General features: G+C 38.2%; 1 protein-coding gene across 1 annotated transcript in view; it reads left to right on the top strand.

The window, feature by feature from the left end:
• The first annotated feature begins 616 nt into the window (after nucleotides 1-616).
• LOC104616962 (protein HIRA) overlaps nucleotides 617-23,079 on the top strand; it is a 35,023-nt gene continuing 12,560 nt past the window's right edge. Inside the window, exons 1-15 of the mRNA XM_010282148.1 lie at nucleotides 617-626; nucleotides 6,693-6,755; nucleotides 7,490-7,600; nucleotides 8,363-8,453; nucleotides 8,957-9,051; nucleotides 9,890-9,985; nucleotides 11,255-11,415; nucleotides 12,312-12,479; nucleotides 13,000-13,113; nucleotides 14,614-14,684; nucleotides 18,212-18,317; nucleotides 18,873-19,100; nucleotides 19,924-20,009; nucleotides 20,494-20,688; nucleotides 22,060-22,230. Of these exons, the coding sequence (XP_010280450.1) occupies nucleotides 617-626; nucleotides 6,693-6,755; nucleotides 7,490-7,600; nucleotides 8,363-8,453; nucleotides 8,957-9,051; nucleotides 9,890-9,985; nucleotides 11,255-11,415; nucleotides 12,312-12,479; nucleotides 13,000-13,113; nucleotides 14,614-14,684; nucleotides 18,212-18,317; nucleotides 18,873-19,100; nucleotides 19,924-20,009; nucleotides 20,494-20,688; nucleotides 22,060-22,230 (1,766 nt within the window). The remainder of the gene's footprint in view (nucleotides 627-6,692; nucleotides 6,756-7,489; nucleotides 7,601-8,362; nucleotides 8,454-8,956; nucleotides 9,052-9,889; nucleotides 9,986-11,254; nucleotides 11,416-12,311; nucleotides 12,480-12,999; nucleotides 13,114-14,613; nucleotides 14,685-18,211; nucleotides 18,318-18,872; nucleotides 19,101-19,923; nucleotides 20,010-20,493; nucleotides 20,689-22,059; nucleotides 22,231-23,079) is intronic.

The raw sequence follows: 23,079 nt of genomic DNA, 5'->3' as shown, positions 1-23,079 counted from the left end.
CTCCAGAAACAGGGTAAAGATAATTTATACTGTGTACACTGGAGACTCATTGTGATAATTTTTACTCCTTTTGTTTTCCCCACCGGCACAAGAGGATGCTTTGCTGTTGTTGATTTGTGAGCAAAAGTTCTGATAGCAAGACTGGCTCTTCCACACGCCAGTTCAAGGTGCTGTCATCCCCGCCTTTCCCTCTCCTCACTCAATTTTGGGATTTGTACTTTACTGAACAGACTAGGAGGAGTTTAATGATGCTTGGAGGCATACATTCTCCATGAGATAATAGACATTAGAAGTTAGTGTCATAGCAGGGGAATTCAATACACCTGGGAATCGTATGCTGCTCAGCCAAGATGCTGTGCATTTACGGTAAAAGCACTTCAACACACTTTGGTTCTACAGGTTTTTGTCTTGGAGTTCTTTAATGTCGCTTTATCCGAGTACTTACTGGAAGTATTTCTTCTTCCGATGCATTTTCCGTAAGCTTTTCACACTCTTAATGTGGGTTTATTAGATTTTGCATTAAATTCTCATTATTGTTGTGGTGTTCTCTTCCACGTTTCTTTGACTTAGAGCAGGAAAGAATATTGAAAGAGGCAATCTAATGGTGGGGGCGGGAATGGACGATGGTAAGATACAGATGGTGTGCTTTGCTTCTCTTGCCCGGTTTTCCATTCAGTACCTCTCTAAAGATGCATCACGCATCCAACAGTTGTATATACATGTTTGGCACACAAGGTTTTGAGAGCCCTGGTGCTTAAAGGTGGCTAACGCAGGCGAACGCTGAGCCCTGCAGGAAAGGAGGTCCCTTGCCATTCTGAGCAACCCGTGCAAACCCCAAGGTGCTCTTCATGTATAACAACCTGTAGAAATTGGAGCCTGCTTTTGTTTAAATACAGGCATGGAGTTTATTCTCTCTCCAAGCTGTGATGGTGGAATGTAAATATTTGAATTGATTTGTGAGTCATGTTAAATGTTATATATAAGCTGGGCTGGAAGCAAAATGAATAGAAACTCATTCATATTGCGGTAGAAATTCACCTTTATATTGTCTTTATATTTCACTGATTATTGCCTAAAGTTAAATATTGCATCATTTTTGTTCGTTATTTAAAATCACTTTTTTTCTTCAGGTGTATTTTTTTAAAGATGGGACCTTCTCCTTGGCTTTGAATTATCTTACTTGGAACTTTTTGTTTGAAGCTTGTTTCATTATCAGTATTTCTTTAAGTACATAATGTATATTTGGGTTCTTTAAACAAATAATCCAACAGGACACCTGGTCTGTCATAAGGCGTTCTGTTTTTAATGAACCTGGTTTGCTTCCGTATGCAGTCTGATGCTGGGAGCTTCAATAATTTAGACTTTTTTTTCTTAAGAAATTATTGCAAGAGGGCAAAAGGCCTTAAAACACACTGTTAGATTTTTAATGTTACTACTTAAGTATCACTTGCATTTTGGTTTGATGCATGATTACTGTTAGGAAATTCAACACTTCTCCAGTTAGGAGTATGGGAAAGCATTCAGTCACTTTTAAACAGGGACCTTGTGCCTTTTGGCTCATTTCAACAGGATCTAACAATATAGTCAGATAAAGACGCAGACCTGGGGAAGGAAGTGGTTGCAGTCAAATAATGGCTGCTTCTTGGGTTTGGTTTTTTTGGTTTGGGTTTTTTTTTTGAGAAGAATGGAGGAAGTAAGGAAAAGCCCAGTATCTGTGATCAGTTGATAAACCACAAGTAGTATGGAACAGGCCTTACAGCTTTAACCTATGACAGTTATCTACCACTGTAAATGGTATTGCCTTGATAACGGTACCCTGGAGAAAAGAGCACCCTGGTAAGGACTTTGTCTTGCTAAATTTCTGTCCTGTGATCACTTAATCTATTCGGGGTTTTTTTTTAATCATTTGACATCTCTAGATTGATAAAGCTGGAAACAAATATAAATCTTGGTTTACTTGGGCAAGTAATCTAATGATTATTGAACTTGTTCTGTGTTTTAAGGGGCAGATATAAAAGTGTATAGAGCAAACTTATGCTTTTAAACATAAAGAAATTCCTTCTAGATTGTGAAAGAGTTAATATACATTCATAATATGTAGCTTTACTAGTGATTCCTTTTCTTAAATCAAAGTAATCTAGTTTAATCATGACAAGCCCTGTGTTTCTCGGTAGCCAAGAACAGCACGGGCAGCTCTGGAGCAGGACGCTGGGAAGACTTTCCTTTCCAAGCCGGTGCGTTGGCATTCTAATGCCTCTTGCCGCTAACGTGGAAGCTTTGAACGTGCCACTGTGAACTCCACGTGTGTTTCTCCTATTTCTGTAGTCGTAAATATGAGTACGTAACAAAACTGCCTTGAAACTTGGTGCAGTGTTTGTGCTAAATAGGAACTTAATTTGTTTGTGGCATTAACATGCTGCTTTCTAATAAATAGTGACGGCTGCAGCTTGTTTCTGAGGATGGGCCAAAGGGTCCAAATTAGGTGTTCTCTAGATTACACCACTCTGAGCCTCTAAGCTTTCTGGTGCCGAGACACGCAGCAGCTCTAATGCTGCCAGAAAAATGGATGCAAATGATCTTTTTAGCTCAAGTGGTAGAAGCTAAGGATCCTATATCCAGTAGTTACTGTTTCCTGCAGGCATCCAAAGCAGGCTGCTGCTACACTTGTCTTCACCACCAGGTCACTGCAGCCAGAGCCAGGAATTAAATCCTGTTGCCCTTTGGTCCTGACCTAGTCCCTAAGTAGTTTCTTCCCTTTTTGGGTTGCTCTTGTCAGCTTAAGTTTATGCTTTCCTCCACTAATAAAATTCCTTCAGCTTGTAGTTGAAGTGGGAGAGCACAGCGGAAGTGTTATGAACTGAAAACTGTGGGGTCTAAACAACTGAACAGTCCATGTTTAATTATATTGCCCCCTGGGTCTTGGAATAATATCCAAAGCCATTTGAAATAAAATCCAGACTGACCTCTAAATAATATTTCGTCTACATTGATTTGTAAGTATTCTGCTGTGCCAGTATATGGACATGGCATTTTGCAGTTACAGTTTGTATTTCGATTAATGCAGAATGTCTATTAAGAGGAGGGTGTGACAGGTTGGGGCTGGGTGTAGTTTGACCCATTTCCTGTATGTGGAAAATGGAAGACTCGTATCTGTACAAACTCTGAGCAGTCTGGTTCTTCATTTAGTAAACTAATGTTTCTAGGGCAAAAAAGCATGTCTTTAAAGGTTAACCACTGGATGCATCTGGACGTTGCTGGTGAGATTGAGATGTATGAAACTAGTCCAATTTATTAAGAATTATCCATCAGATGGAAACAGTATTTACTTATCTCTCTTACAGGAGATTAATTTGACAGGTCTCATGTTCGCAAGTCATCGTGCTTTAAGCTTACTGGCAAATTCTGCAGAAAAGCACAAGTTTACTGGGTAGATCATTGTGGAATAAGATCCCTTCCTGAATCACAGTTAAGCCATGTAGGAAATTCGGTTTGTTGTTAAGGGCTTCATTTATTACCGCCACCTCTCCTGAGTACAAAGTCCATACCCTTTTTCAGCTTGCCATATACAGTAATGCCCTGTGACCTGACGATTTCCATTGAGGTCTGAGGTTTTGGGTTTATAATAATTTATGAAAATATCTGCTCAGTGCTCATTAGATCGAAAACCAAATTTGTGCTAGGAAAAGAACTAAAAAACCACATTATTCTACTACATAAATCCATGGATCATTTGCATTTGAATACTGTCTTCAATGCCAGTTCACATCATAAAATACAGGAGAACTGCAAGAAGCTGGTCAAGGAGTGACCAGAGTGATCAAAAGCGTGAGACAGCTTTTGTACAAGGAATGACTGAGTAGGACGCTTTGGGCTCGGAGTGGGGGGACTGAGCTGGAGACGTGATGAATGGATGAACACCTGTACAGTTGTGAGCAGCAGAAAAGGGGTGAATGTCAAGTGATTTTTGTTCACTGCTCTGTACAAGAATTAAGGGGTGTTGAAGTAACAGGTAGCGGGTGCAGGATACATGAAGTTGGTGGTTCTTCACAGAGTCCATGGCTGTGGATCTTTTTGTGTTAGGGGCTATCGATGTTAATTATGGATCTGAGAAATGGCTGATTGAATTTATAGAAGAAAAATCTGTTGAGGGCCTTTGATTTAAGAAGTCAGAATTGGAAATTATTGGAGCTGGAAGATTATCCTAGGAATAAGCCTTGTGTGCCTACCATTGTACAGATCTCTAAGGAGGTATCTAGTGCTGGTTTCTGAACACAGAGTACTGGGCTAGAGGGACATTTTCCCTGGCGTGGTGTGGCTAATTTTAAGCTTCTATGGTAAATTTGTAGCTCCATAAGTAAAATAATTTACTAAATTTCATCAACCCCATTTGTGGATCTGTGAAAAAGCTTTGTCCAGAAGGAAGAAGAGAGCTGATGTTACTGCTGCTGTAGAGTTGTGCTCTCATGATAAGGCAGAAATTGGAGATGCTATGATAGTTTTAACACCTAGTAAAGGAAAGTAAAATTAGATCATGTCTGTAATTTTTGCAAAGCAACAGGTGCAATGACTTATTTCACAACTTTTCGGCATGGATGGCATATCTGTTTTGCCTGAATAATGAGAAGCTACTCTGTCTGTCAGACAAGTTTATCTGTGTGCTTTGGTCACAGCTACTTTTTAATGCAGACTTTTGCCAAGGAAGAATGGCGGAATCGGAGCAGAGGAGGAATGAGTCTTTCTGTATGAGACGGCTGCACCTATTAAACCAATTGTAAATACAGTATTGTTAAACTACAAATCACCTAAACTCTGAAGCCTTGTTCATAGGTGCTGTGCTGGCTCTGGAAGAAGCCATAATTCCTCCTGATTATTGATGCCCATGTTAGAGGTTACTTTTCCTTCTGATTTGCTGGGGAACTGTTTCCTGTTGGTGCGAATGTTACGTAGGCAAAATGAGCCAGGTTAGTACAATTAAAAGGTCTTTGATAACTGGCTTCCTGGAAGGAGCACTCTCCTTTTTATGTCTAATGGCAAGTTTGAGAGTATAGTAAGTCTTCTTCCCCAAGACTGTTGACACAGATTGAAAAGCCACCTATAAAGTCTGTAGGATGACCTGTTTCTGTAAGTGTCTGTAGGTTAAACTATTTCAAATGATGCACTGGTTTAATTTAAGGGAACTTCCACAACTTGGGAAGGAGAAAATAAATGTTTGCTGCTTGCCAGTGCTTCTCAAAATATTCAGCTTAGCCCTGTATGTTGCATTCAAGTTAATAGAATAAAAGATTGAGTCAGGCGCAACAATCTGAAGAAAAGCCACAGCTAAGTCTCAGCTTGTGTTTTATGCGGTCTAAAGGACTTGGAAGGAATGTAAGTTGAGTGCCATCTTACTGTACTTAAGGTCTTTGCTTGGCTGCCTGTGAAATTTTTAAAAGGAATCACATGTCAGAGTTGCAATGTAAATCCAAATAAAATAAACCTTAAAACAAGTCAACATAAAGAAAAGAAAAGTTGACATGAACTAAAATGCCTGTACCTAAAAAAGTAAGAAACACTAGATACTTGGATGAGGGTTTTGTTAGCAGTTTAGCGTCAAGGAATTCAGATGCTACGGTTGCAACATAAAACCTATCGTTGGATAAATTCTCCATGTTTTATCATTTATGTCTTAACATATGAAGATACAGTGCAAGAATTGACATACATGGGAAATTTATTGAGTAATCTTGGTACAGTGGGTACTAGTTCTTTTGGCAGTTATGATAAATTGCCTTATTTTATACTGGCATTTGTGTGCTCTCGCTTGCAGAAGCATTCCAATTTGAAGGGGTTTGGACTGCTGCCAAAAATTACTTGAATGTGGAAATCGCATGCATATTCCTTCAAGTAATCCTTTGTGGTAGCTCTTTGAGCATCATTGAAAGGCAGTAAGTTTACTTTTCCCCTCTTCCTTCTCCTCCTGCAAAGGTTAAAACAACCGTGGACATATAGGAGAGCGTATGTGATCCAGTGGTCGGAGCAGAATAGGCTGAGAGTGAGGGTCGTCTGCTTTCCAAAGCTGTTTCCCAACTGTGTTAGCTGTTACAGGGTTTACATTTTCATAAAATTCAGTTTTCTTCTGAAAGATGTAGCATACAGAGAACTGAAATATTTAAAAGTAATATTAGAGTTGGTTAGTCTTCCTTTGTCTGTATGGAAGCCATAAAAATAAATCTAGGCTTATGGTAGAAGCACTTAATAACAACAGAATTTAAATTTGAGACAGGTAATTGTGTGATCAACAGATGCAGTCTGAGATTGGGGAGGATTTAAAAACAAAAACAGAAACCAAAACAAACCTTGCTTCAGGTCATCAGCTAATGAACTGTAGAAACCTGGAAGAAATCCTTCACTCAAATAGAGTTTTGCCTCGTCGGCACTCGCTTTGTGGTATTATTTTGCTTGGAGGCATTTGGCATATCCTGCTGGATTGAGTGTCCTTGGTTATCACTGGTTTGTTGTGGCATGATAACTTCCACATACGCTTCTAATAGGCTGTCTTTTCTGTCATCAAGTTGCTTTCAACTCCTGTGGTCAGTTGTAATTCTTACAACTACAGCTTTTAGAAGAAGAAAGTTATTCGCTGAGCAGAAGACTTCTGGTTCTCTTGACTGTAAAACCAATTCAGTATGTTGCTGCTTGTTCTCTAATTCCAGGAAAGCCAATATTTTCAGTGGACATTCACCCAGATGGGACCAAGTTTGCAACAGGAGGACAAGGTATGTCTGCGTATTGATAGAAGGCAGCATTTTGGACTGTAATAATAATCTTATGCCTTCACAACACTTTGTTTGACCCTTTTAAAAACTTACATAATTATCTGTTTCTTATATCTCTAAGTCATTAAAACGAATTGAAAAGTGCTGTTATTACTGCAGAAGGCAGTGTTACAGTTTCTGATGTACTCGTCCTCCTGGACATCATTGAGATAGTAGCTGCAGTAATTGAGATGTGGCCATGCTGGCCAAATTTCTTTTTTATTTGAAGAGGAACTGAATGTGAAGTTGGGCTTTTTGACCTGCTAAATAGTAGAGCTATTGGTACCAAAAAATCCAATTATATAAATGGAATAGCTCAAGAAATGCGTGCAAAAATATTATTTGGATTACAGTAGTGAATAATTTTGTTGGCTACAATAATTGCAATTTAGGATTTGAATGTATCTTTTCTAAAATACAATTTTATCATAAATAATTCATCCTTATACTTGGTATCATTATGTACAGTCTGATTTTTGAACAAGGCTGTATAAATTTATGTTTTAATAGCTTCAAGAAAAATAAAACACTTCTGACTCGGTGTAATTATATCAGAATGGCATCTGTATTCAGATGTTTCCAAAGTTCCCACTGCAGTAATGCCTAAATTTTAGCATCTGTTCTGGAACTGAGATTAAATTGAAAAACATTTTTGCATGTATTTGAAAAGGAGGGGGCTGTTTGGTCTCTTACAGGTCAGGATTCTGGGAAAGTTGTGATCTGGAATATGGCTCCTGTCCTGAAAGAGGAAGATGAAAAGAATGAAAATATTCCCAAGATGCTTTGTCAAATGGACAATCACTTAGGTAACAAAGTTGTTTTTTCTTTTAATATTTTTTTTAACTGACTGTTGGTAATTTGCCGAAGCTTAAGTATTACATGTTTGTAATTACAAAAATCACACGCTGTCCAGTGGGGAATCAATCAATAAAATACAGCAGAGTGGTCTCATACTTTGGCTGTGTACTTTTTTAGATATGCAGCAGAAAAGGTTGTTAAAATGTTGGAAAATGTACAGAGAAATTTAGATACGTTTGGAAATTTTCCAGTGAACTCTTTCCAGCTGTGGCCACAAAGTAATCGATAATGTACATTCAGAGAAACTGGGGAGCTCTGAAGGAAAGGGCAAGAGAAGAAATAAGAATATTGGTGATAGTTCTAAATTATTCTGGATTTATTGCACATTACATTTGAAAATATAGTTACCTGAACAAGCTGTCCCCTTTCTTTTCTTCAAGATACATATTTCCTTCTTTGCTGTCTTAATCCCACCTTATTTACCACAGTCAGTTTCATTTGCTAGATGAATATTAATTTTTCTTCTTTTGAGCTACTTTTGGTGAAGATATTTTAAATAAGGAATTTTTTTTAAGAAGTTCTTCAACTGCTACTGAAAGATAAGTACCAATTCATTTATCTAAAGCAGCCAGAGTAACTGCTTTGAGTGAAAAAGCACACTTAAATCCTGAACATCTCCTGTCGAGTTTTGCTTATTATAAACTCTGTCCCCAGTCCAGAAGCAGTTATTCTCCTATTTCATCTTACAAACGTTCTTTTCTACATTTCAGCTTGTGTGAACTGTGTGCGATGGTCAAACAATGGAGTTTACTTGGCTTCAGGGGGAGATGACAAGTTGATTATGGTGTGGAAACGAGCTGCGTAAGCATGTTTCTTCCTTCTCGATTTTATATTTTATTTCAAGTAGGTTACTCTGTCATGTCTCTTAGTGTTTCTTCCCTGTACTGGCCTTTTGTAAGCTCACTCCTTTGCCTGGTGCCTAAGGAGCTAAAACCTGGGACACCATGCCACTGGTATTGGAGAGTTGGTCTCTTCTGTCTTTTGGGCTGGACTGTGTGTCTACCTGGGCAGTCTCGCTCCTCTCAAGGAGCCGAAGCATTTTCTTCTGTCCTTGAAGAAAGCTTCCTGACGAGATCTGAAGAGTTACCTTAAATTTATCATTTTTTGCTATCTGTAAAAATTGTACATTTTATTGAAGCTAATTTTTTAGTAACTGGAATGACTTTCTCCAAAAAAGACATATTTTTGTTTCAGTTTTCATTGCAGGGATAACTGACTATAAAATAGAAGTGTATTGTGCAGCTGATTTTCTTTAGAAAGAAAGTTTGAAGAACTTGAGATGGTTCTGTTTCTGTTTTAACTAGGTACATTGGACCTAGCACTGTGTTTGGTTCTAGTAGCAAACTTACTAATGTTGAGCAGTGGAGGTGTGTATCGATTCTCAGAAGCCATTCAGGAGGTAAGTTAAAAGATGTTGCATGAACGTAATTTGAATGTATTTGTGAAAAAAAAACCATGTTTTTCAATGTCATATTTTCTTTCTTATATTTGGTGGCAAGTCAGTAATTACTTCTAAGAGCAACAATGGAAATCTTTTTAATCAAATGTTGATTTTCATACAAGTAACTTCCAGCAGTGTAATAGAAAACTTCCAGCAGTTATTTAGTAGAGAAATTACAACTAAGAAACTTATATTTTGCTTTTTGTCGCTTAAAAATTAATCTGCATAAAGGACGCTACACTGTATTTTTATTTAAATAAATGTTACACTTGCAGTGAATAAAAAACTGGTTGGCAAAAGATAAAGTTTTTCTAAACCAAAGGATGTTAATGTTTGCTTAGAAAAAATAACTATAGAGCAATGCAAAAGATGAATAAACCAGATAATTTCAAATGCGTTTTGCACCTGCTTACATGAGCTATGATTAAAATCAAGATTGAAATCACTTTGATCACTCCACGTGTGTTGGAATAAAGCGAGTGCATTGCAATAGCTGCTGTTGCTTTTTCATTCAAAACAAGAAAAAGTACTTTATATGGGCATTAGTACTTCCTGTAATCACTAACCATTGCCTCTGCCTTGGACTTTTTTTTTTGTTCCCCATTGAACGTATTAAGTCGGAGTGCCTCACTCCCAATGAATGCTGTTATGTTCTTTCTTACCTTCCACTCTAGTGAGATGATAATAATTTCTTCGTGACAGAAAAAATGTTGCCACACAAGTTCTTTTTAAAAAGATTTTTGGATTCTCTGATTACCATCAATGTCTTATATGGAGACTTTTTTTTTTAAAACAGATGTCATGGATGTAGCGTGGTCTCCGCATGATGCCTGGCTGGCATCCTGTAGTGTGGATAACACTGTTGTCATCTGGAATGCTGTCAAATTTCCAGGTGAGAATTCTTACATTTCAGATGTGCAACTCTGTAAAGCTTTGTGACGAGCTCTTCCCTCCATGGGTGTGTTTCACTGACTGAAAATCTCTATGTGGGAATGGGTTGTCTGTCTGTTGAGAATGAGTCAGTCCTTCTTCCAGGTTTGGATGGTAGCGAGCAGTGGATTCCATTCTGCTGTAGGCAATGGCCACATTTGGGTTGTGCTGCTGATTTTACATGAACGTCATTATTACATGTATTTTCTTTTTCACCTTCTCTGCAAAATTGCCAATAAATAGAACTTCAGCTTGGTATTACATCTATATATGTATATATTTTTTTCCCTGTTGCCTGTGTATCTACAGGACTTTTCATTCATTTGCCTTTGGGGGGGGCATTGTCTTATTTACACCATTTTAAATGCTGATGCTTAATAAGCAGTGTGAAGGGGAGGAAGGGAGGACATGGGGAGCCTCACAGTAGCAGAAGCTCTCAAGTCTTACACTTGATGGCCATTTTCCTTCTTCCATTGCTGCAGTGCTGGCAGTTCCCACAGTCCCGAGGCGTCTATTTCCCAAGGACCGTGCTGCCGGGCGCAGCTGGTGCACTGGACAGCTTTCGCTGAGCTGCGAGGGTCTGCAGCAGTTAGGGAGCATGTACTTTTATTCAGCTGCCTCTCACCACGTAACTTGATGCAGGCTAAAACTCCCACTGTGTGATGCCTAGTCACTGCCATTGATTTTAGGGTTGAGTTTTTAGACTTTGAAGCCAGCTGTGTAGCCTGTGTAGTACTCTCAGCCTCTTCTCTCGCAGTTTGACAAGCGAGAGATTGACTGAAAGTAGGTTACCAGCTCTGCCAGGCTTTTGTGTCTGTTCAGTCACAACTTTTGACTTAGTTCACAGTTGGTGCACAAAGCTGAATTTGTTGTGATAATCTTTGGGTGCAGAAGAAAGGGTGAATGTTTAACTGAAGGTCCAGTTAAATTGCTGCTTTCCAGAGCTCGAAAGGGCTATTCTGAAGTGCGTGGGCTTTGCTGGTCTTCCTGCTGTGATCTATTTCTTATAAAGAGTTTTGCATCCCTTATTCTGGCCAGAGTTCTCTTTACCACTTTTTTAGTATCATTCTTAGTTTACGTAAGGGTTCCAGTTTGGTTGGTATGTTATTGTTTGTACATTAAAGGAGGTTATATTTAATATGCTGTTTCAAAAAGGTGTTGTACATCTCAACAGTTTGTCCTAAAGGAGATATCAGTAACTGCTCTTCATTCTCAATTTTTGCATGCACAGAAATTCTTGCCACTTTGAAGGGGCATTCTGGCTTGGTGAAGGGGCTGACCTGGGATCCTGTTGGAAAATATATTGCCTCTCAGGCTGATGATCGAAGCTTGAAGGTGTGGCGGACCATGGACTGGCAGCTGGAAACCAGCATCACAAAACCCTTTGATGAGGTACTTCAGAATGTGAATTCCTATAGAATGAACAAAAATTATAAGAATAACTCTGATTCTGCACAAGCATTAGTTAATTTAACAGTGCCAAGTCAAATGAAACTACCAAATGGCACGTTCAAAAGTGTGGGGGGGAAGTGCTACTTTCTCACACAACATGTGATTAAATTGAGACTCTCATTGCCATTGGATGTTGTGGATGCCAAAGGTTTACATAGGTTATAAATTAAGTAAACAATTAAGTAAATTCGTAGAAATTGAGAGGTTATTCCAAGGAAGTATTGGCACACTAATTACAGTGTTCTTACATTCTTCTCTATGCATCTTCTATTGGCCACTATCAGAAACAAGATAAATACTTATGAGGGATCTTTGGTCTGGCATCATAGGGCTGTTACGTCATGACTTTGATAAAGAGATCAAATTTCTGGGGATGGAGGCTGGTGCTTAGTGAGTGGAGTGTTCTGCAGTGATCTCATGGTAGTGTGATCAGTGCAATTACTCTTCATAATAGACTGTAAATGCCTAAGTTCATGTGTGAGCTGGTGTTGCAAGCTGAAGTCTCATTATTAGCAGTTGGTATGCTGCAGCCCTGTCGCTAACTAGGACTGTGATGAATACTGAGTGTACAGTATCCAAAAAGACTTACATTTTGTTTCCTTTAAAGTTCTCTGGGTTCCTTTTTCCCCCTTTTGGTTGGTCTTCCTAAGTTACACTAGACCACCTGGATAAATGTGGCTGAAGTGCTGAGAATTGAATATAATGTCATTCTTTTATACACACAAAAAACTTACCTTGTAATCATATTCCCTAAACCTAAAATTTAAATAGTTTGTATTAAAAATCCTTTGTTTGCCAAACACTTTTAAAGCTCTAGTATGGTTTTTTTTTGTCAGTGTGGAGGGACAACTCATGTGTTGCGTCTTAGCTGGTCACCTGATGGTCACTATCTTGTTTCTGCTCATGCCATGAATAATTCTGGACCTACTGCTCAGATCATTGAGAGAGATGGATGGAAAACCAACATGGATTTTGTAGGGCATCGGAAGGCAGTTACAGTAGTGGTAAGTGAGTGATAGTAGTTTGTCCCTGAAGTAAAACTTCTAATATGTGCTTTTTGATAATTTTGTGCCTAAATGGGACAAGAGGTGAAGATAGGTGTCAAATGCATGGTGATGATTAAAAAATGTCAACTTTATATGTTGGAAGCAATCCGTTTGTTCTGGTGATAAAAGAACTGGCCGTAGATGAACAAGATAAGAAGAGTGAGTACAGGAGCATGTTAGGAATACCAAACACTACCTTTGTTAGCTGTTCAGTGACCTGATTAAAGGGACTTTGGTTTCTAGTGGGTTCCTGATTGCTAGTAAAATTAATATTATTTGCCATTCCTGTTAAGGCGTTCAGAAAGCCCCTTACGAAAGCATATGTGACTTCTGTCGGTGCTCTTACAGGGTCTGGTTAGGGACATTGCTTCTATGAAATGTTTCTTTTTCACTCCTAAGTGGAAAACATGCTTTTAAAGCAGATCTCCTGCTAAAATGTAATTTCTGTAATAAAATTTGGGGCATCTCATCTGTTCAGAAATTCAATCCAAAAATCTTCAAGAAGAAACAAAAGAATGGGAGCTCCACCAAGTCAAGTTGTCCCTACTGCTGTTGTGCTGTTGGTAGTAAGGATCGATCTCTTTCTGTCTGGGTAAGTGTTTTTTTGAACTAATGTGGTCATTTGGATAACTTGGGGGTTTAGCACAAAGGTCACGTGTACAGCATTGGGTTTTACATTTAGATTCATGTTTAGTTATTTTCTGTTATTGCAGGATTAGCTGGGGGAAGGAAGTGGATTGGTATCAGTTCATTTCTCTAAAGCCAAGAGCAGCTAGAAGCCAGTGGCAGAGTGTGTTGCACAGGATAGGTGTTTTCTGAGCATATCTACGGCTCACCTTTCTGCTTTGTTCTGGCTTCAATCCCTGGCTTCTGCCTTTGCTATGGAAAGGAATGCGAAAGTGAATGAGCTTTTTAAGTATACTTTCAAGTTTTCAATATCTAGTTTGGGTTTTACTTTAAAATCTACACTAAAATTGTTATTCTGGCGAAGAGAAGAGTAGCTATTCTCACATTTATAAATGCAAGACGGGTTGTTTGGCAACTGCAAAGGACAGGGAATAAATTTAACTGATTTGTAAAGCTTTGTGATGAGAACGTGTGCCAGAACACACCGATTGCTAACTGTTATCTACTATTTATAGATTCCAGTGTGATATTTATCCATCAATTGCTAAATGCATAACACTAAATCTGTTTCTGGCAATGCTACCAGTGCATACCCATATCAAAGTATCACTCTCAGTATATTTTACTTTCTATTTATACTATGATTTCATTTAGGGTGCCTGTTGAGGTTATAGTAGGTATTACAGAGATGCAAAGTCATAGGCAGTCTTTGCCCTGAAGATTTTGATAGGTATGCAACACAGCCCTGTGGAAACATAAATAACTACTGAAGATGACTATTACACTACATCTGTGAACCTATGAGCATGAAACATCCTAGACCACATTGGCTTCTCCTGCTTCATTTCAGTTGTACTATATACTAGAGATATTAAGTCTGTTGGTTTAACATCAAAGAGCTTTGAATGTCTGATTTAGAACAGGTTACTGGCAATTTTTAGACTCCGTTCTTTATTACTAAGCTGATTTATAAGTTTAGAGGAATCCTCTGTAAGAATAATTGAGTCAAATTCCCATTGCTCTTGATAGGCTTCACTTAGACAAGTAGTCTGAGTGAGGACATGGAAACCTAATCTGTTTTCTGTCTTCCTCTTGTACTGGCAGTTTGCAACATCCTTATCTCACTAAAGCTTAGAATAGAAGCTGTGTTTAGCATCTGCGGAATTACTTTTTGAGTGGTAGAGTGTTCTGTGACTGCGATGTAAGGCAACGCTGGTTAAGAAATTCAGTCTGTGTTTCAGAAAGGAGGGGAGGGTTGAATGTCAGCTGTTTGTCTCCAAAGCTTTTCTGTGCCGGTAGTGGAACGGGTAACTAGGTGTTTCAGATAGACCACCAGGCATACAGCTGTCTCCTGGCCAGATCTTGTTTGGTGAATATTTTTAGACTCTGGGAAAGTGTTAATGTGGTAGTATCTGTGATAGCGTAGAACTTCTAAATTCCTGAGCATTGTTTCTTCTGTTTTAAGCTCACGTGTCTGAAACGACCTTTAGTTGTCATACATGAGCTGTTTGACAAGTCTATCATGGACATCTCCTGGTAAGTTGCTTTCTGCTACACATTAACTGCAAATTCCTTAAAATAGTACAGATTATAGCTGTTGGAACACAAGTAATCAGTACCTGAAGGTTTTGGTTCTGCTGCAGCATCTTTGGTAGTAACGTTAGCAATTAGCATATGGTCACTTGCAATTGTGTAACTTTAAAGCTGAATAAAAACTAAGGTATTTAGAACATGATGCAGTAAAATACCTGTGGAATGAGTCCCTACTTGTTAGAATTCTCTGAAATTTTTTTCATAGAATTTTATAACATTTCTTTTATAACATGACATGGTGGACTTGGTGAGTTTTATGTGCATTACGTCTATGAAAAGTTACTGCACAGGACAGTTATGACAAATTCAGGTGAACCTTCTGGGCCAATCTTTTCCTTCATGCTTAAAGACACAATAGCAAAACCGAAAGTTTGGGGGTTTTAATGTTTTATACATATGCTCACTCATACACACAGACATGCACCACTTACTCATCATTTGAATTGTCTGAAGGATTTTTCATGTATAAAAAAAATGCAATAGTTTTTGGTTTTTAGTACAAATGTAGTTATATCATGTTGTTGCAGCACCATGTGAAGGGTGTAAATTGCTCTGTGTTGAAGAGTCGCAGAGACTGATCATGTAGCAAGTCTCAGAGAAGGGAGAATGAACCTACTACACCCAACCACACCCCATTCACCAACCACAGGACATAGCAGAAGGGCAAGTGCTGAGCTTTCCCGAGAGACCACACGACATCTCTAGTGATTTGCGTGGGGTTGGGCAACCCACTTTCCCAGCAGTCTACTGCCCCAAAACTCGTTTTCCTCTTTCTGCAGTTAATGGTATTCTCTCCTCTCCTGCTTTCTTCCTAAGGCCTGCTCATAAAAATGCAGAAGTTAATAGTTCTTTATTTACTGCAAGACTTGAATAATAAGGGAGAAATAACCTCAAGACCACTTAGCAAATGGTATTTAAAAAATACTCTGCACCAATGCATCAGGTGATTTACAGAGTTAAGGGTTCTGTAAAAGAAAAGACTAATATTAATTTTTTTCATGATACGCACACAGATGATTACGTAGGTTGTCTTAGTTCTAGCACTTCCTAAACTTTTGAAATTCTATCTTTACAGCTATAACAATCTTGATGGGCTTATGCTGTAAATTTTAAAGCTTACAATTGTATAAGTTCCTGTTTTCTGTTTGCCATGTGGATTTTGCCATGAATCATGATAAAAAGTTTTCAAAACCAAAACATTTTTCTTTCATTAATAGATTAAGGCTAAAAAGCCAATAAGTGGAATATTTCATGAGAAGTGCTGCTATTGTTGTAGTACAATAGCTTTGAATAGTTTTGTTTTCCAGTAGTGTTATTTCTCCATCTGCAATTTGCACATTTTTCATGGCACAAAGTGTTTGGGAGTAATAGCTGGTTAACATTTTGTGATTTCTGAGGACATGGTTTTGTGGGATATTTGAGAGACAAAGGATCATCAGGAAACTTGTTATTTTATATCCTGTTTACAAATTGAAATGTATGGCTAAAATGTCAATAATATGGAATGTTCCCAGAAACATGCTCCATTCTGAAAGCAGACTGGGTAAATTCAAAGAAATCTGATATTATTATATTGTTATAGCTGTCTCGTTTCTGTTTTAGAATTTTAGACTTGGATCTGTCATCATAATATCTGAACATGATTATGTTTTCATGGAACAATTGCTTGGATCCAGAGGTCAATAGGAGCTCAGCAATTTTGTCTGCTAAACAAGCAGAAAACTCTCAAGATTTTATCGTTTTCTAACTTGGAGTAGTGTTCGTTAACCTACTTACATGGTGCTGAGGCTAACTTCTCTGGATGTGATGCTATCAGGGCACCAGCCACCATGAAAAAAGATGTTTTCAAACACTTACAGCCATGATGCATGTAATACATTATTAATTTGGATAGGAACTCAGAGTTCTGTCTGCTTCCCTTTCCTCTTCTGTTCTCTGTAACGAGTCATCTGTAAATCACTATGTCACTGTCTCTGTGAGTTCTGTAATTGGAAGTTACTGGGTTAGCAGTCCAAACTCATCAAATATTTTTTTCAAATGTGCAATGATAGTTATATTATGGATAATATAATGAGTAGGAAGTGATCGTGCCCCTGTACTCAGCACTGGTGAGGCCGCACCTTGAATACTGTGTTCAGTTTTGGGCCCCTCACTACAAGAAGGATGTTGAGGTGCTGGAGCGTGTCCAGAGAAGGGCAATGAAGCTGGTGAGGGGGCTGGAGCACAAGTCTTATGAGGAGCGGCTGAGGGAACTGGGGTTGTTTCGTCTGGAGAAGAGGAGGCTGAGGGGAGCCCTCATCGCTCTCTACAACTACCTGAAAGGGGGTTGTGGCGACGAGGGTGTTGGTCTCTTCTCCCAAGTAACTAGTGATAGGACGAGAGGAAATGGCCTCAAGTTGCGCCAGGGGAGGTTTAGATTGGATATTAGGAAAAATTTCTTCACTGAGAGAGTGGTCAGGCATTGGAACAGGCTGCCCAGGGAGGTGGTGGAGTCACCGTCACTGGAAGTGTTCAAAAAACGTGTGGATGTGGCACTTCAGGATAGGGTTTAGTGGGCATGGTGGTGTTGGGTTGATGGTTGGATTTGATGATCTTAAAGGTCTTTTCCAACGTTAATGATTCTGTGGTTATATATGGAAGGTTACCATTCCATTAAGACTAGAATGTATAGTTTCTCCTCTCTGTTCTGCCAAGGAAACCTCTTGAGACTTCCAGAAGAGGGTTACATAAAAGAACATGCATAAAAGAACATGTGCAGTTTGCTTAAAAAACAAAATAATGAACAATAATAAAATCAAACATACATTCTTGCCTAGTACAGAGATTTTTGGACTGCTCAGATGCACATCTTGCTTTCTTTTTATTGCTGTTGCTTCAGATAATGATCATAGAGAAGAGGCATTCACCCAGCATATAGACCTTCCCTCTTAAGAGTCTCATCCCTTCTCCTTCCTGTCTTGTTTATTTGGACTGTAAGCTCTTCATAGGAGTGGACTATCTGGTACTTGTTCCCCATGCATGATGAAGCTTCATCTTCCATGGGCCCCAAACAGCCATTTATAGGGCCCTAAAAGAAGTGTATCAGTTGCTTATCTGCTGAAGGCCCCTTTCTTCATCCAGTTCTATTAGCACACAAATTTTGTACATCTTTTGAAGCAAATACGTCATTGTTTATTGTGAACGTTACTCTGTTTCACCCCTACGGAAAGGTTCTCATGGTGCTGATCATGCTGTGGGTAGGTGTATTGTTCTAATGCCACCTTCCTGTGTGCAGTCTCCAAAGGGAGTACTGGCACACGGACTCCTGCTGACCATCACTCTGTCTCCTTGCTGTCCCATTTCTTTGGTTGCATTAGTAGTTGTTGTGATAACAAATCTTATGCTAAGATTTTTATTGAGCAATTTACTGTATTGCCCCTTTGCATCAATGAAAGAGATTGAAAACAAAGGTGGACCTTTATTTCTTTCAGGACCCTTAATGGACTCGGTATTCTTGTGTGTTCCATGGATGGATCAGTGGCATTTTTGGACTTTTCCCAGGATGAACTTGGAGATCCGCTCAGCGAGGAGGAGAAGGTACAGCAAGCACTCAGAGAATCTGTGATCATATTTAAGGGATATATTGATTCAATTAAAATATTGGACTATTTCCATATTACAGAAAAATGTGTTCTTGTCTGCTTTGCAAATCATTAAAGAAGAGTAGTCAAGAAATGAATTTGTGATATTCTGGAAAGAAAGTCTGTTTGGAAAACATCCACTTGCTTACACATCATTATACATTTGAAGTAATTATTTGTCCAAGGAAGCAAGGAGTGGGTGCTTCAAAACACTTTAAAATTGCTCTTTGACTTGCATGTATGCAAGTCTTTTTAAACTGATTGCGGTTGGCTGGTTTTTCCTCTCATTGCTATTAGCAACTAAAGCTTTGAATACCAATTATTTTATGTATTGATTTAGTGTTAGCTGAAAATATAAAGAAAAAAAACCTGCAGTGTATAAATGATACAGAGGGCATTTGCATTTTATGGATTCCATTAGATTTGTGTGATTCCATTATATCATAATTAGTGATGTCATGCTAGCAGTTGTAGTCACCCTTTTTGTGTGATGCATTTTTAACGCCCACAGAGCAACATTCATCAGTCCACCTATGGTAAAAGCCTAGCTATAATGACTGAAGCTCAGTTGTCTACCACCATCATTGAGAATCCTGAGATGCTCAAGTATCAACAGAGACAGCAGCAGCAGCAGGTGGAGCAGAAGAGCGTGTCAATTAGGGAAGCATCTGGGACTGCGACAGCAGCTCCCAAAGTGGCAAGCATGGTTAATGGGGAGAGTTTGGAGGACATTAGAAAGGTACGTGTTCTTGGATAGTCACGTTATAGCGTCAAGTACTAAAACAATAAATATCAAACTGCTTATGATAAAACTAATTTCTGCTTCCTTATTTCTGTTGAATGGCACATTTCAACCCATGAATGGTCCAGCTGACATTACTGGGACTTGTTGAAAAGCTACAATGCTTTGAAGGAGAAATAAGACTATGTGGAAAAAGACTTGCGGGTATTTCTATGATGTGTGCTAAATTCTCTGCGCGCAGAAAGGAAACCGAAGGCAGCTAGTAGCAGTCAGACTGTAGAATTGTGCTTCAATTTCTCAATGAAGGAGGTTGAAAGCAATATTTAATTCTCTTCTAAACACAGAACACAACTTTTAATGAGGGATTCAATGTGCACAATGAGAATATTTCAGACTTGACTCTCTAATGCGGAGAGCAGATTGCATTGTCCACAAGTGCCTTTTCTACAGGTGGATAGATCCAGCATCAGAAATGTGTGTGTTTTTAAATTAAAAATGTATGTTATGGTACAGACTGAGAGCAGTAATCAGAATTCTATTATACTTTGTACTATATGAACTTCTACTTAAAAAACACCTACTATTGGTCAAAAAAAGGTTAAAATACTAAATTTAAATTGTATTAATAAGAATGTAGATTGATTCTATTTATGCAATAATAGCATCATTCAAAGACAATATGGAAAAAAACTTTAATAACAGATTTTTAATTGAGGAACATCTTTCATCTTATATACCTAGTCTTGTCAGCTGGAAAAAAAAAAAGACAAAAAGCATTTCCTATTTATAAGAAATGACAATGAAATATATTTCTTAACAGAATCTCTTAAAAAAACAAGTTGAAACACGAACAGCAGATGGTCGGAGAAGGATCACGCCTCTTTGCATAGCTCAGCTGGACACTGGGTATGTTTTGAAATCATCTTTAAAATCCTTCTGTACCTTTTTATCTCTTTTTTCTTTTTTTTTTTCCTGATGCAAACTCAGAATTCTGACTTAATTTAATCTTATGGCATCTTAAAGCACTTGCTGGAAATACTTTGTGTGTACATATGAAATATAGTTTCAACCTATGTTCTCTTAGCTATAAGATCTCACTTCTAATAGGTAAGGCTAATTCTCGTTACCTACCATTATAGATGAGTGAACAATAATGTATTGCAGGTTCACATGTACATTAATACTGGCTTTAGCATCCATTGTATATGAGAAATGACTCTGGAAAGTTAAGTGGTGGTGGCTTATTTAGGTTGTATACGAGTATCCACATGTGGAAAAGGAAAGAATGCAATAAATAGTTTAATTAAAATTATTCTTTTTCAAATTTTTTTTTCATAATATTTTTAAAGTATTTTTGAGAAATATATTTGTTCTTTGTCTTTTTGCTTAGGGATTTTTCTACAGCATTTTTCAATAGCATCCCAATATCTGGATCTCTTTCTGGCTCAATGATGTCTTCTCAAAGTAACCAGCAGCTCATATCATTAGATTCTAATGCTGCAAATTCCCTTAATACTTCAAAGCCTTCTGTAGAGCCAACAGCAGCCAGTATAAAGTCAACAGATGATGCAGCCAATAAAGATGGGTCAGTATTTGCAGTTTTGTTTTTCATTTCTGTTTAGTTTTTAATTCTTGTTTACAGTTCTGTAATCAAGCAATTATTAAAGAGTTTTCCGTACCACAAAACTTCAAGATTTTATCAGCATTTAGTTACTTTAAATAGTGATAAATCAGTAATGAAGAAATCCATATGCATAGTTCTGGAAATGAACAATTAGTTGATTGCTAATAGTCTAACAAATTGACTTGCTTATAGATTATTGGGTTGCTATTAGTAAATTATAGAAGGTTTTCCAGCAGTGGAAGTAATGAAGCCCATTTTCCATCAAATTCTGTCCTGTGTCCTGTAGATCTCCTCTCTTCCAAATGTGGTAATACTTCTTCCCTGGATAACAACCCCACAGATGAGAGCGAGCACAGTGACATGGACTTGTCAGTGCACATATGCTGACTGGCCAGTGTGTCTTTCAAATTAATTATAGAACAACTACATTTTACTTGCTTTTCCCTCAGTGGTGACATGTGACTTGGTTTCTTCTCCTCATTGTGGTTTCATAGTATTTGTAAGAGCACAATGTCATTGGAACCTCTACCACTCTATCAAATTCAGTTGTGAAATTGGCCACAGATTAAAAAATGAGTGGATACACTATGAGAAGTGATTGACAGATGAAACTATTAAGTCTCCTTTTCTTTGGAAATTGGATTTCTAACTGCTTTTTAGTACAAACATCAGTTATCTTAGAGCCATTCTTTCAATTAATTCTCTGAATGAGTTGAAAAATCTCTAAAGTAAACAGCTATTCAAATAACAGACCCCTGGAATGCTTTAGTGTGGGGAAAACACATTCCTTTCCCTTAGGCCTTTCCAAGCATAACTCTAATAATTAGTTTGGATTCTTCAACAACAAAATCAAAACCTGGCTCTTGAATTGTTTCAGCCCAAATTGTTTGATGATTCCACTAAACAGTGGAATATAATCTCAGAATGGAAAGTATTTGGTAACCTGAACCAGGAACCCAAATCATCATTTAAAATAGTGATCCTTTCCCTTTGGGTACGTAAGTACCAGCTGAAAGTATCATTTTATTCCAGAATTAAAAATACATAATGAATGAATTAGGGTTTTTTAATCTAGATATGTCTATGCAGACACATGAAGCTCTTGGCTTTGACATGTATCATAAACAACTTTTGAGAGTAGGCAAAGCTTGCAAGACACTGACACATGAAAGGGGGAAAAAGCGTATCATAATTCAGGTATGTACTTGAGTGAAAGGTTTTCAATGTGGTTTTTAGCCAGTATAATGAGTGCTAGCTAGCTGTTATGAGCAATGCAGGTTACCAATACTGAATTTCTTCCAATCCTTGTTTTTCTGTCCCTTGTATTGACAGCGTAAATGCTACCTCTGCTTCAACTGCTCCTCCTGCATCATCTTCCTCTGTGTTGACAACTCCATCCAAGATTGAACCTATGAAAGCATTTGATTCTAGATTTACAGAACGATCTAAAGCCACCTCAGGGACTGCTGTTGTAACGAATACAAATCAGACTGTTGTGGACAGGTAAGACATAGCCTGGGGCAGGGGGAAGAAGGATAGTAATGCCGAAGAGTTAAAACACTGATTCTCTGTGGTGTGGATATCATGGTGCTGGCACTGTAGAAATTGTCGTGGATCACTTCCACAGTTGGAAGGAAGGAGACGGCTATGAATAGGTAAATTCTTTGCTGGCAATATCCCTTTGTGCATTTGGGATCAAGCAGACTCTTCAGAATATTCTGTGCAAGAGGCTGTGTGTGCACATGCCTCCATGTGTGGCTCCATGCATCTGTGCTCCTTAGAAGACAAAAATAGCCAGCCTGCATCTCTGTACAAGAGTGAGATTTATTTCAAGATAAATTGCCATACATGTCTGCAGAGGGCCTATCATCATAATAGATGCAGATGTATTTCAGTTTTATGCCTGAAGGCATGCAGAGAAGATACTTTGATTTTTAAAGGGTTTTGGCTCTGGATCTGCATGATTTAAAAAAAAAAAAAAAAAAAGCAAGCCTTTGGTTTTGTGACATAGTGTGTTATGGCATAAGTATTCCTGCTTCACCAAAGCACGTGATAAAAAAAAAGCAGTCTTGAGAAAGAAGTATGTAGTTCCCCAACTTGTATTTTTACTAAAGACCTCAATATTTTTATATCAAAGGGTTTAACTATATGATGCAGAAGAAAGATGTATTAAATTACTCGTAATTGCTTCTAATGTGTCAGTAAAGTATGGATAAAAGTGTGCTGTTTGGCATAATTCAGATGCCAAAGAAAAAAGGTTTGGATTATGCAAAATATTTCTAGGAAGCTGGGTGGTTATGGAATTCAGTGGAAAAACATTGTTGTGAGTTATAACCAGCTATTGTAAGGAAT

The sequence above is a fragment of the Phaethon lepturus genome, unplaced genomic scaffold, assembly GCF_000687285.1.
Source record: "Phaethon lepturus isolate BGI_N335 unplaced genomic scaffold, ASM68728v1 scaffold44882, whole genome shotgun sequence".
NCBI lineage: Eukaryota > Metazoa > Chordata > Aves > Phaethontiformes > Phaethontidae > Phaethon > Phaethon lepturus.
The sequence above is the reverse complement of the archived record's forward strand: the minus strand, read 5'-3'. Positions and strand labels throughout refer to the sequence as shown.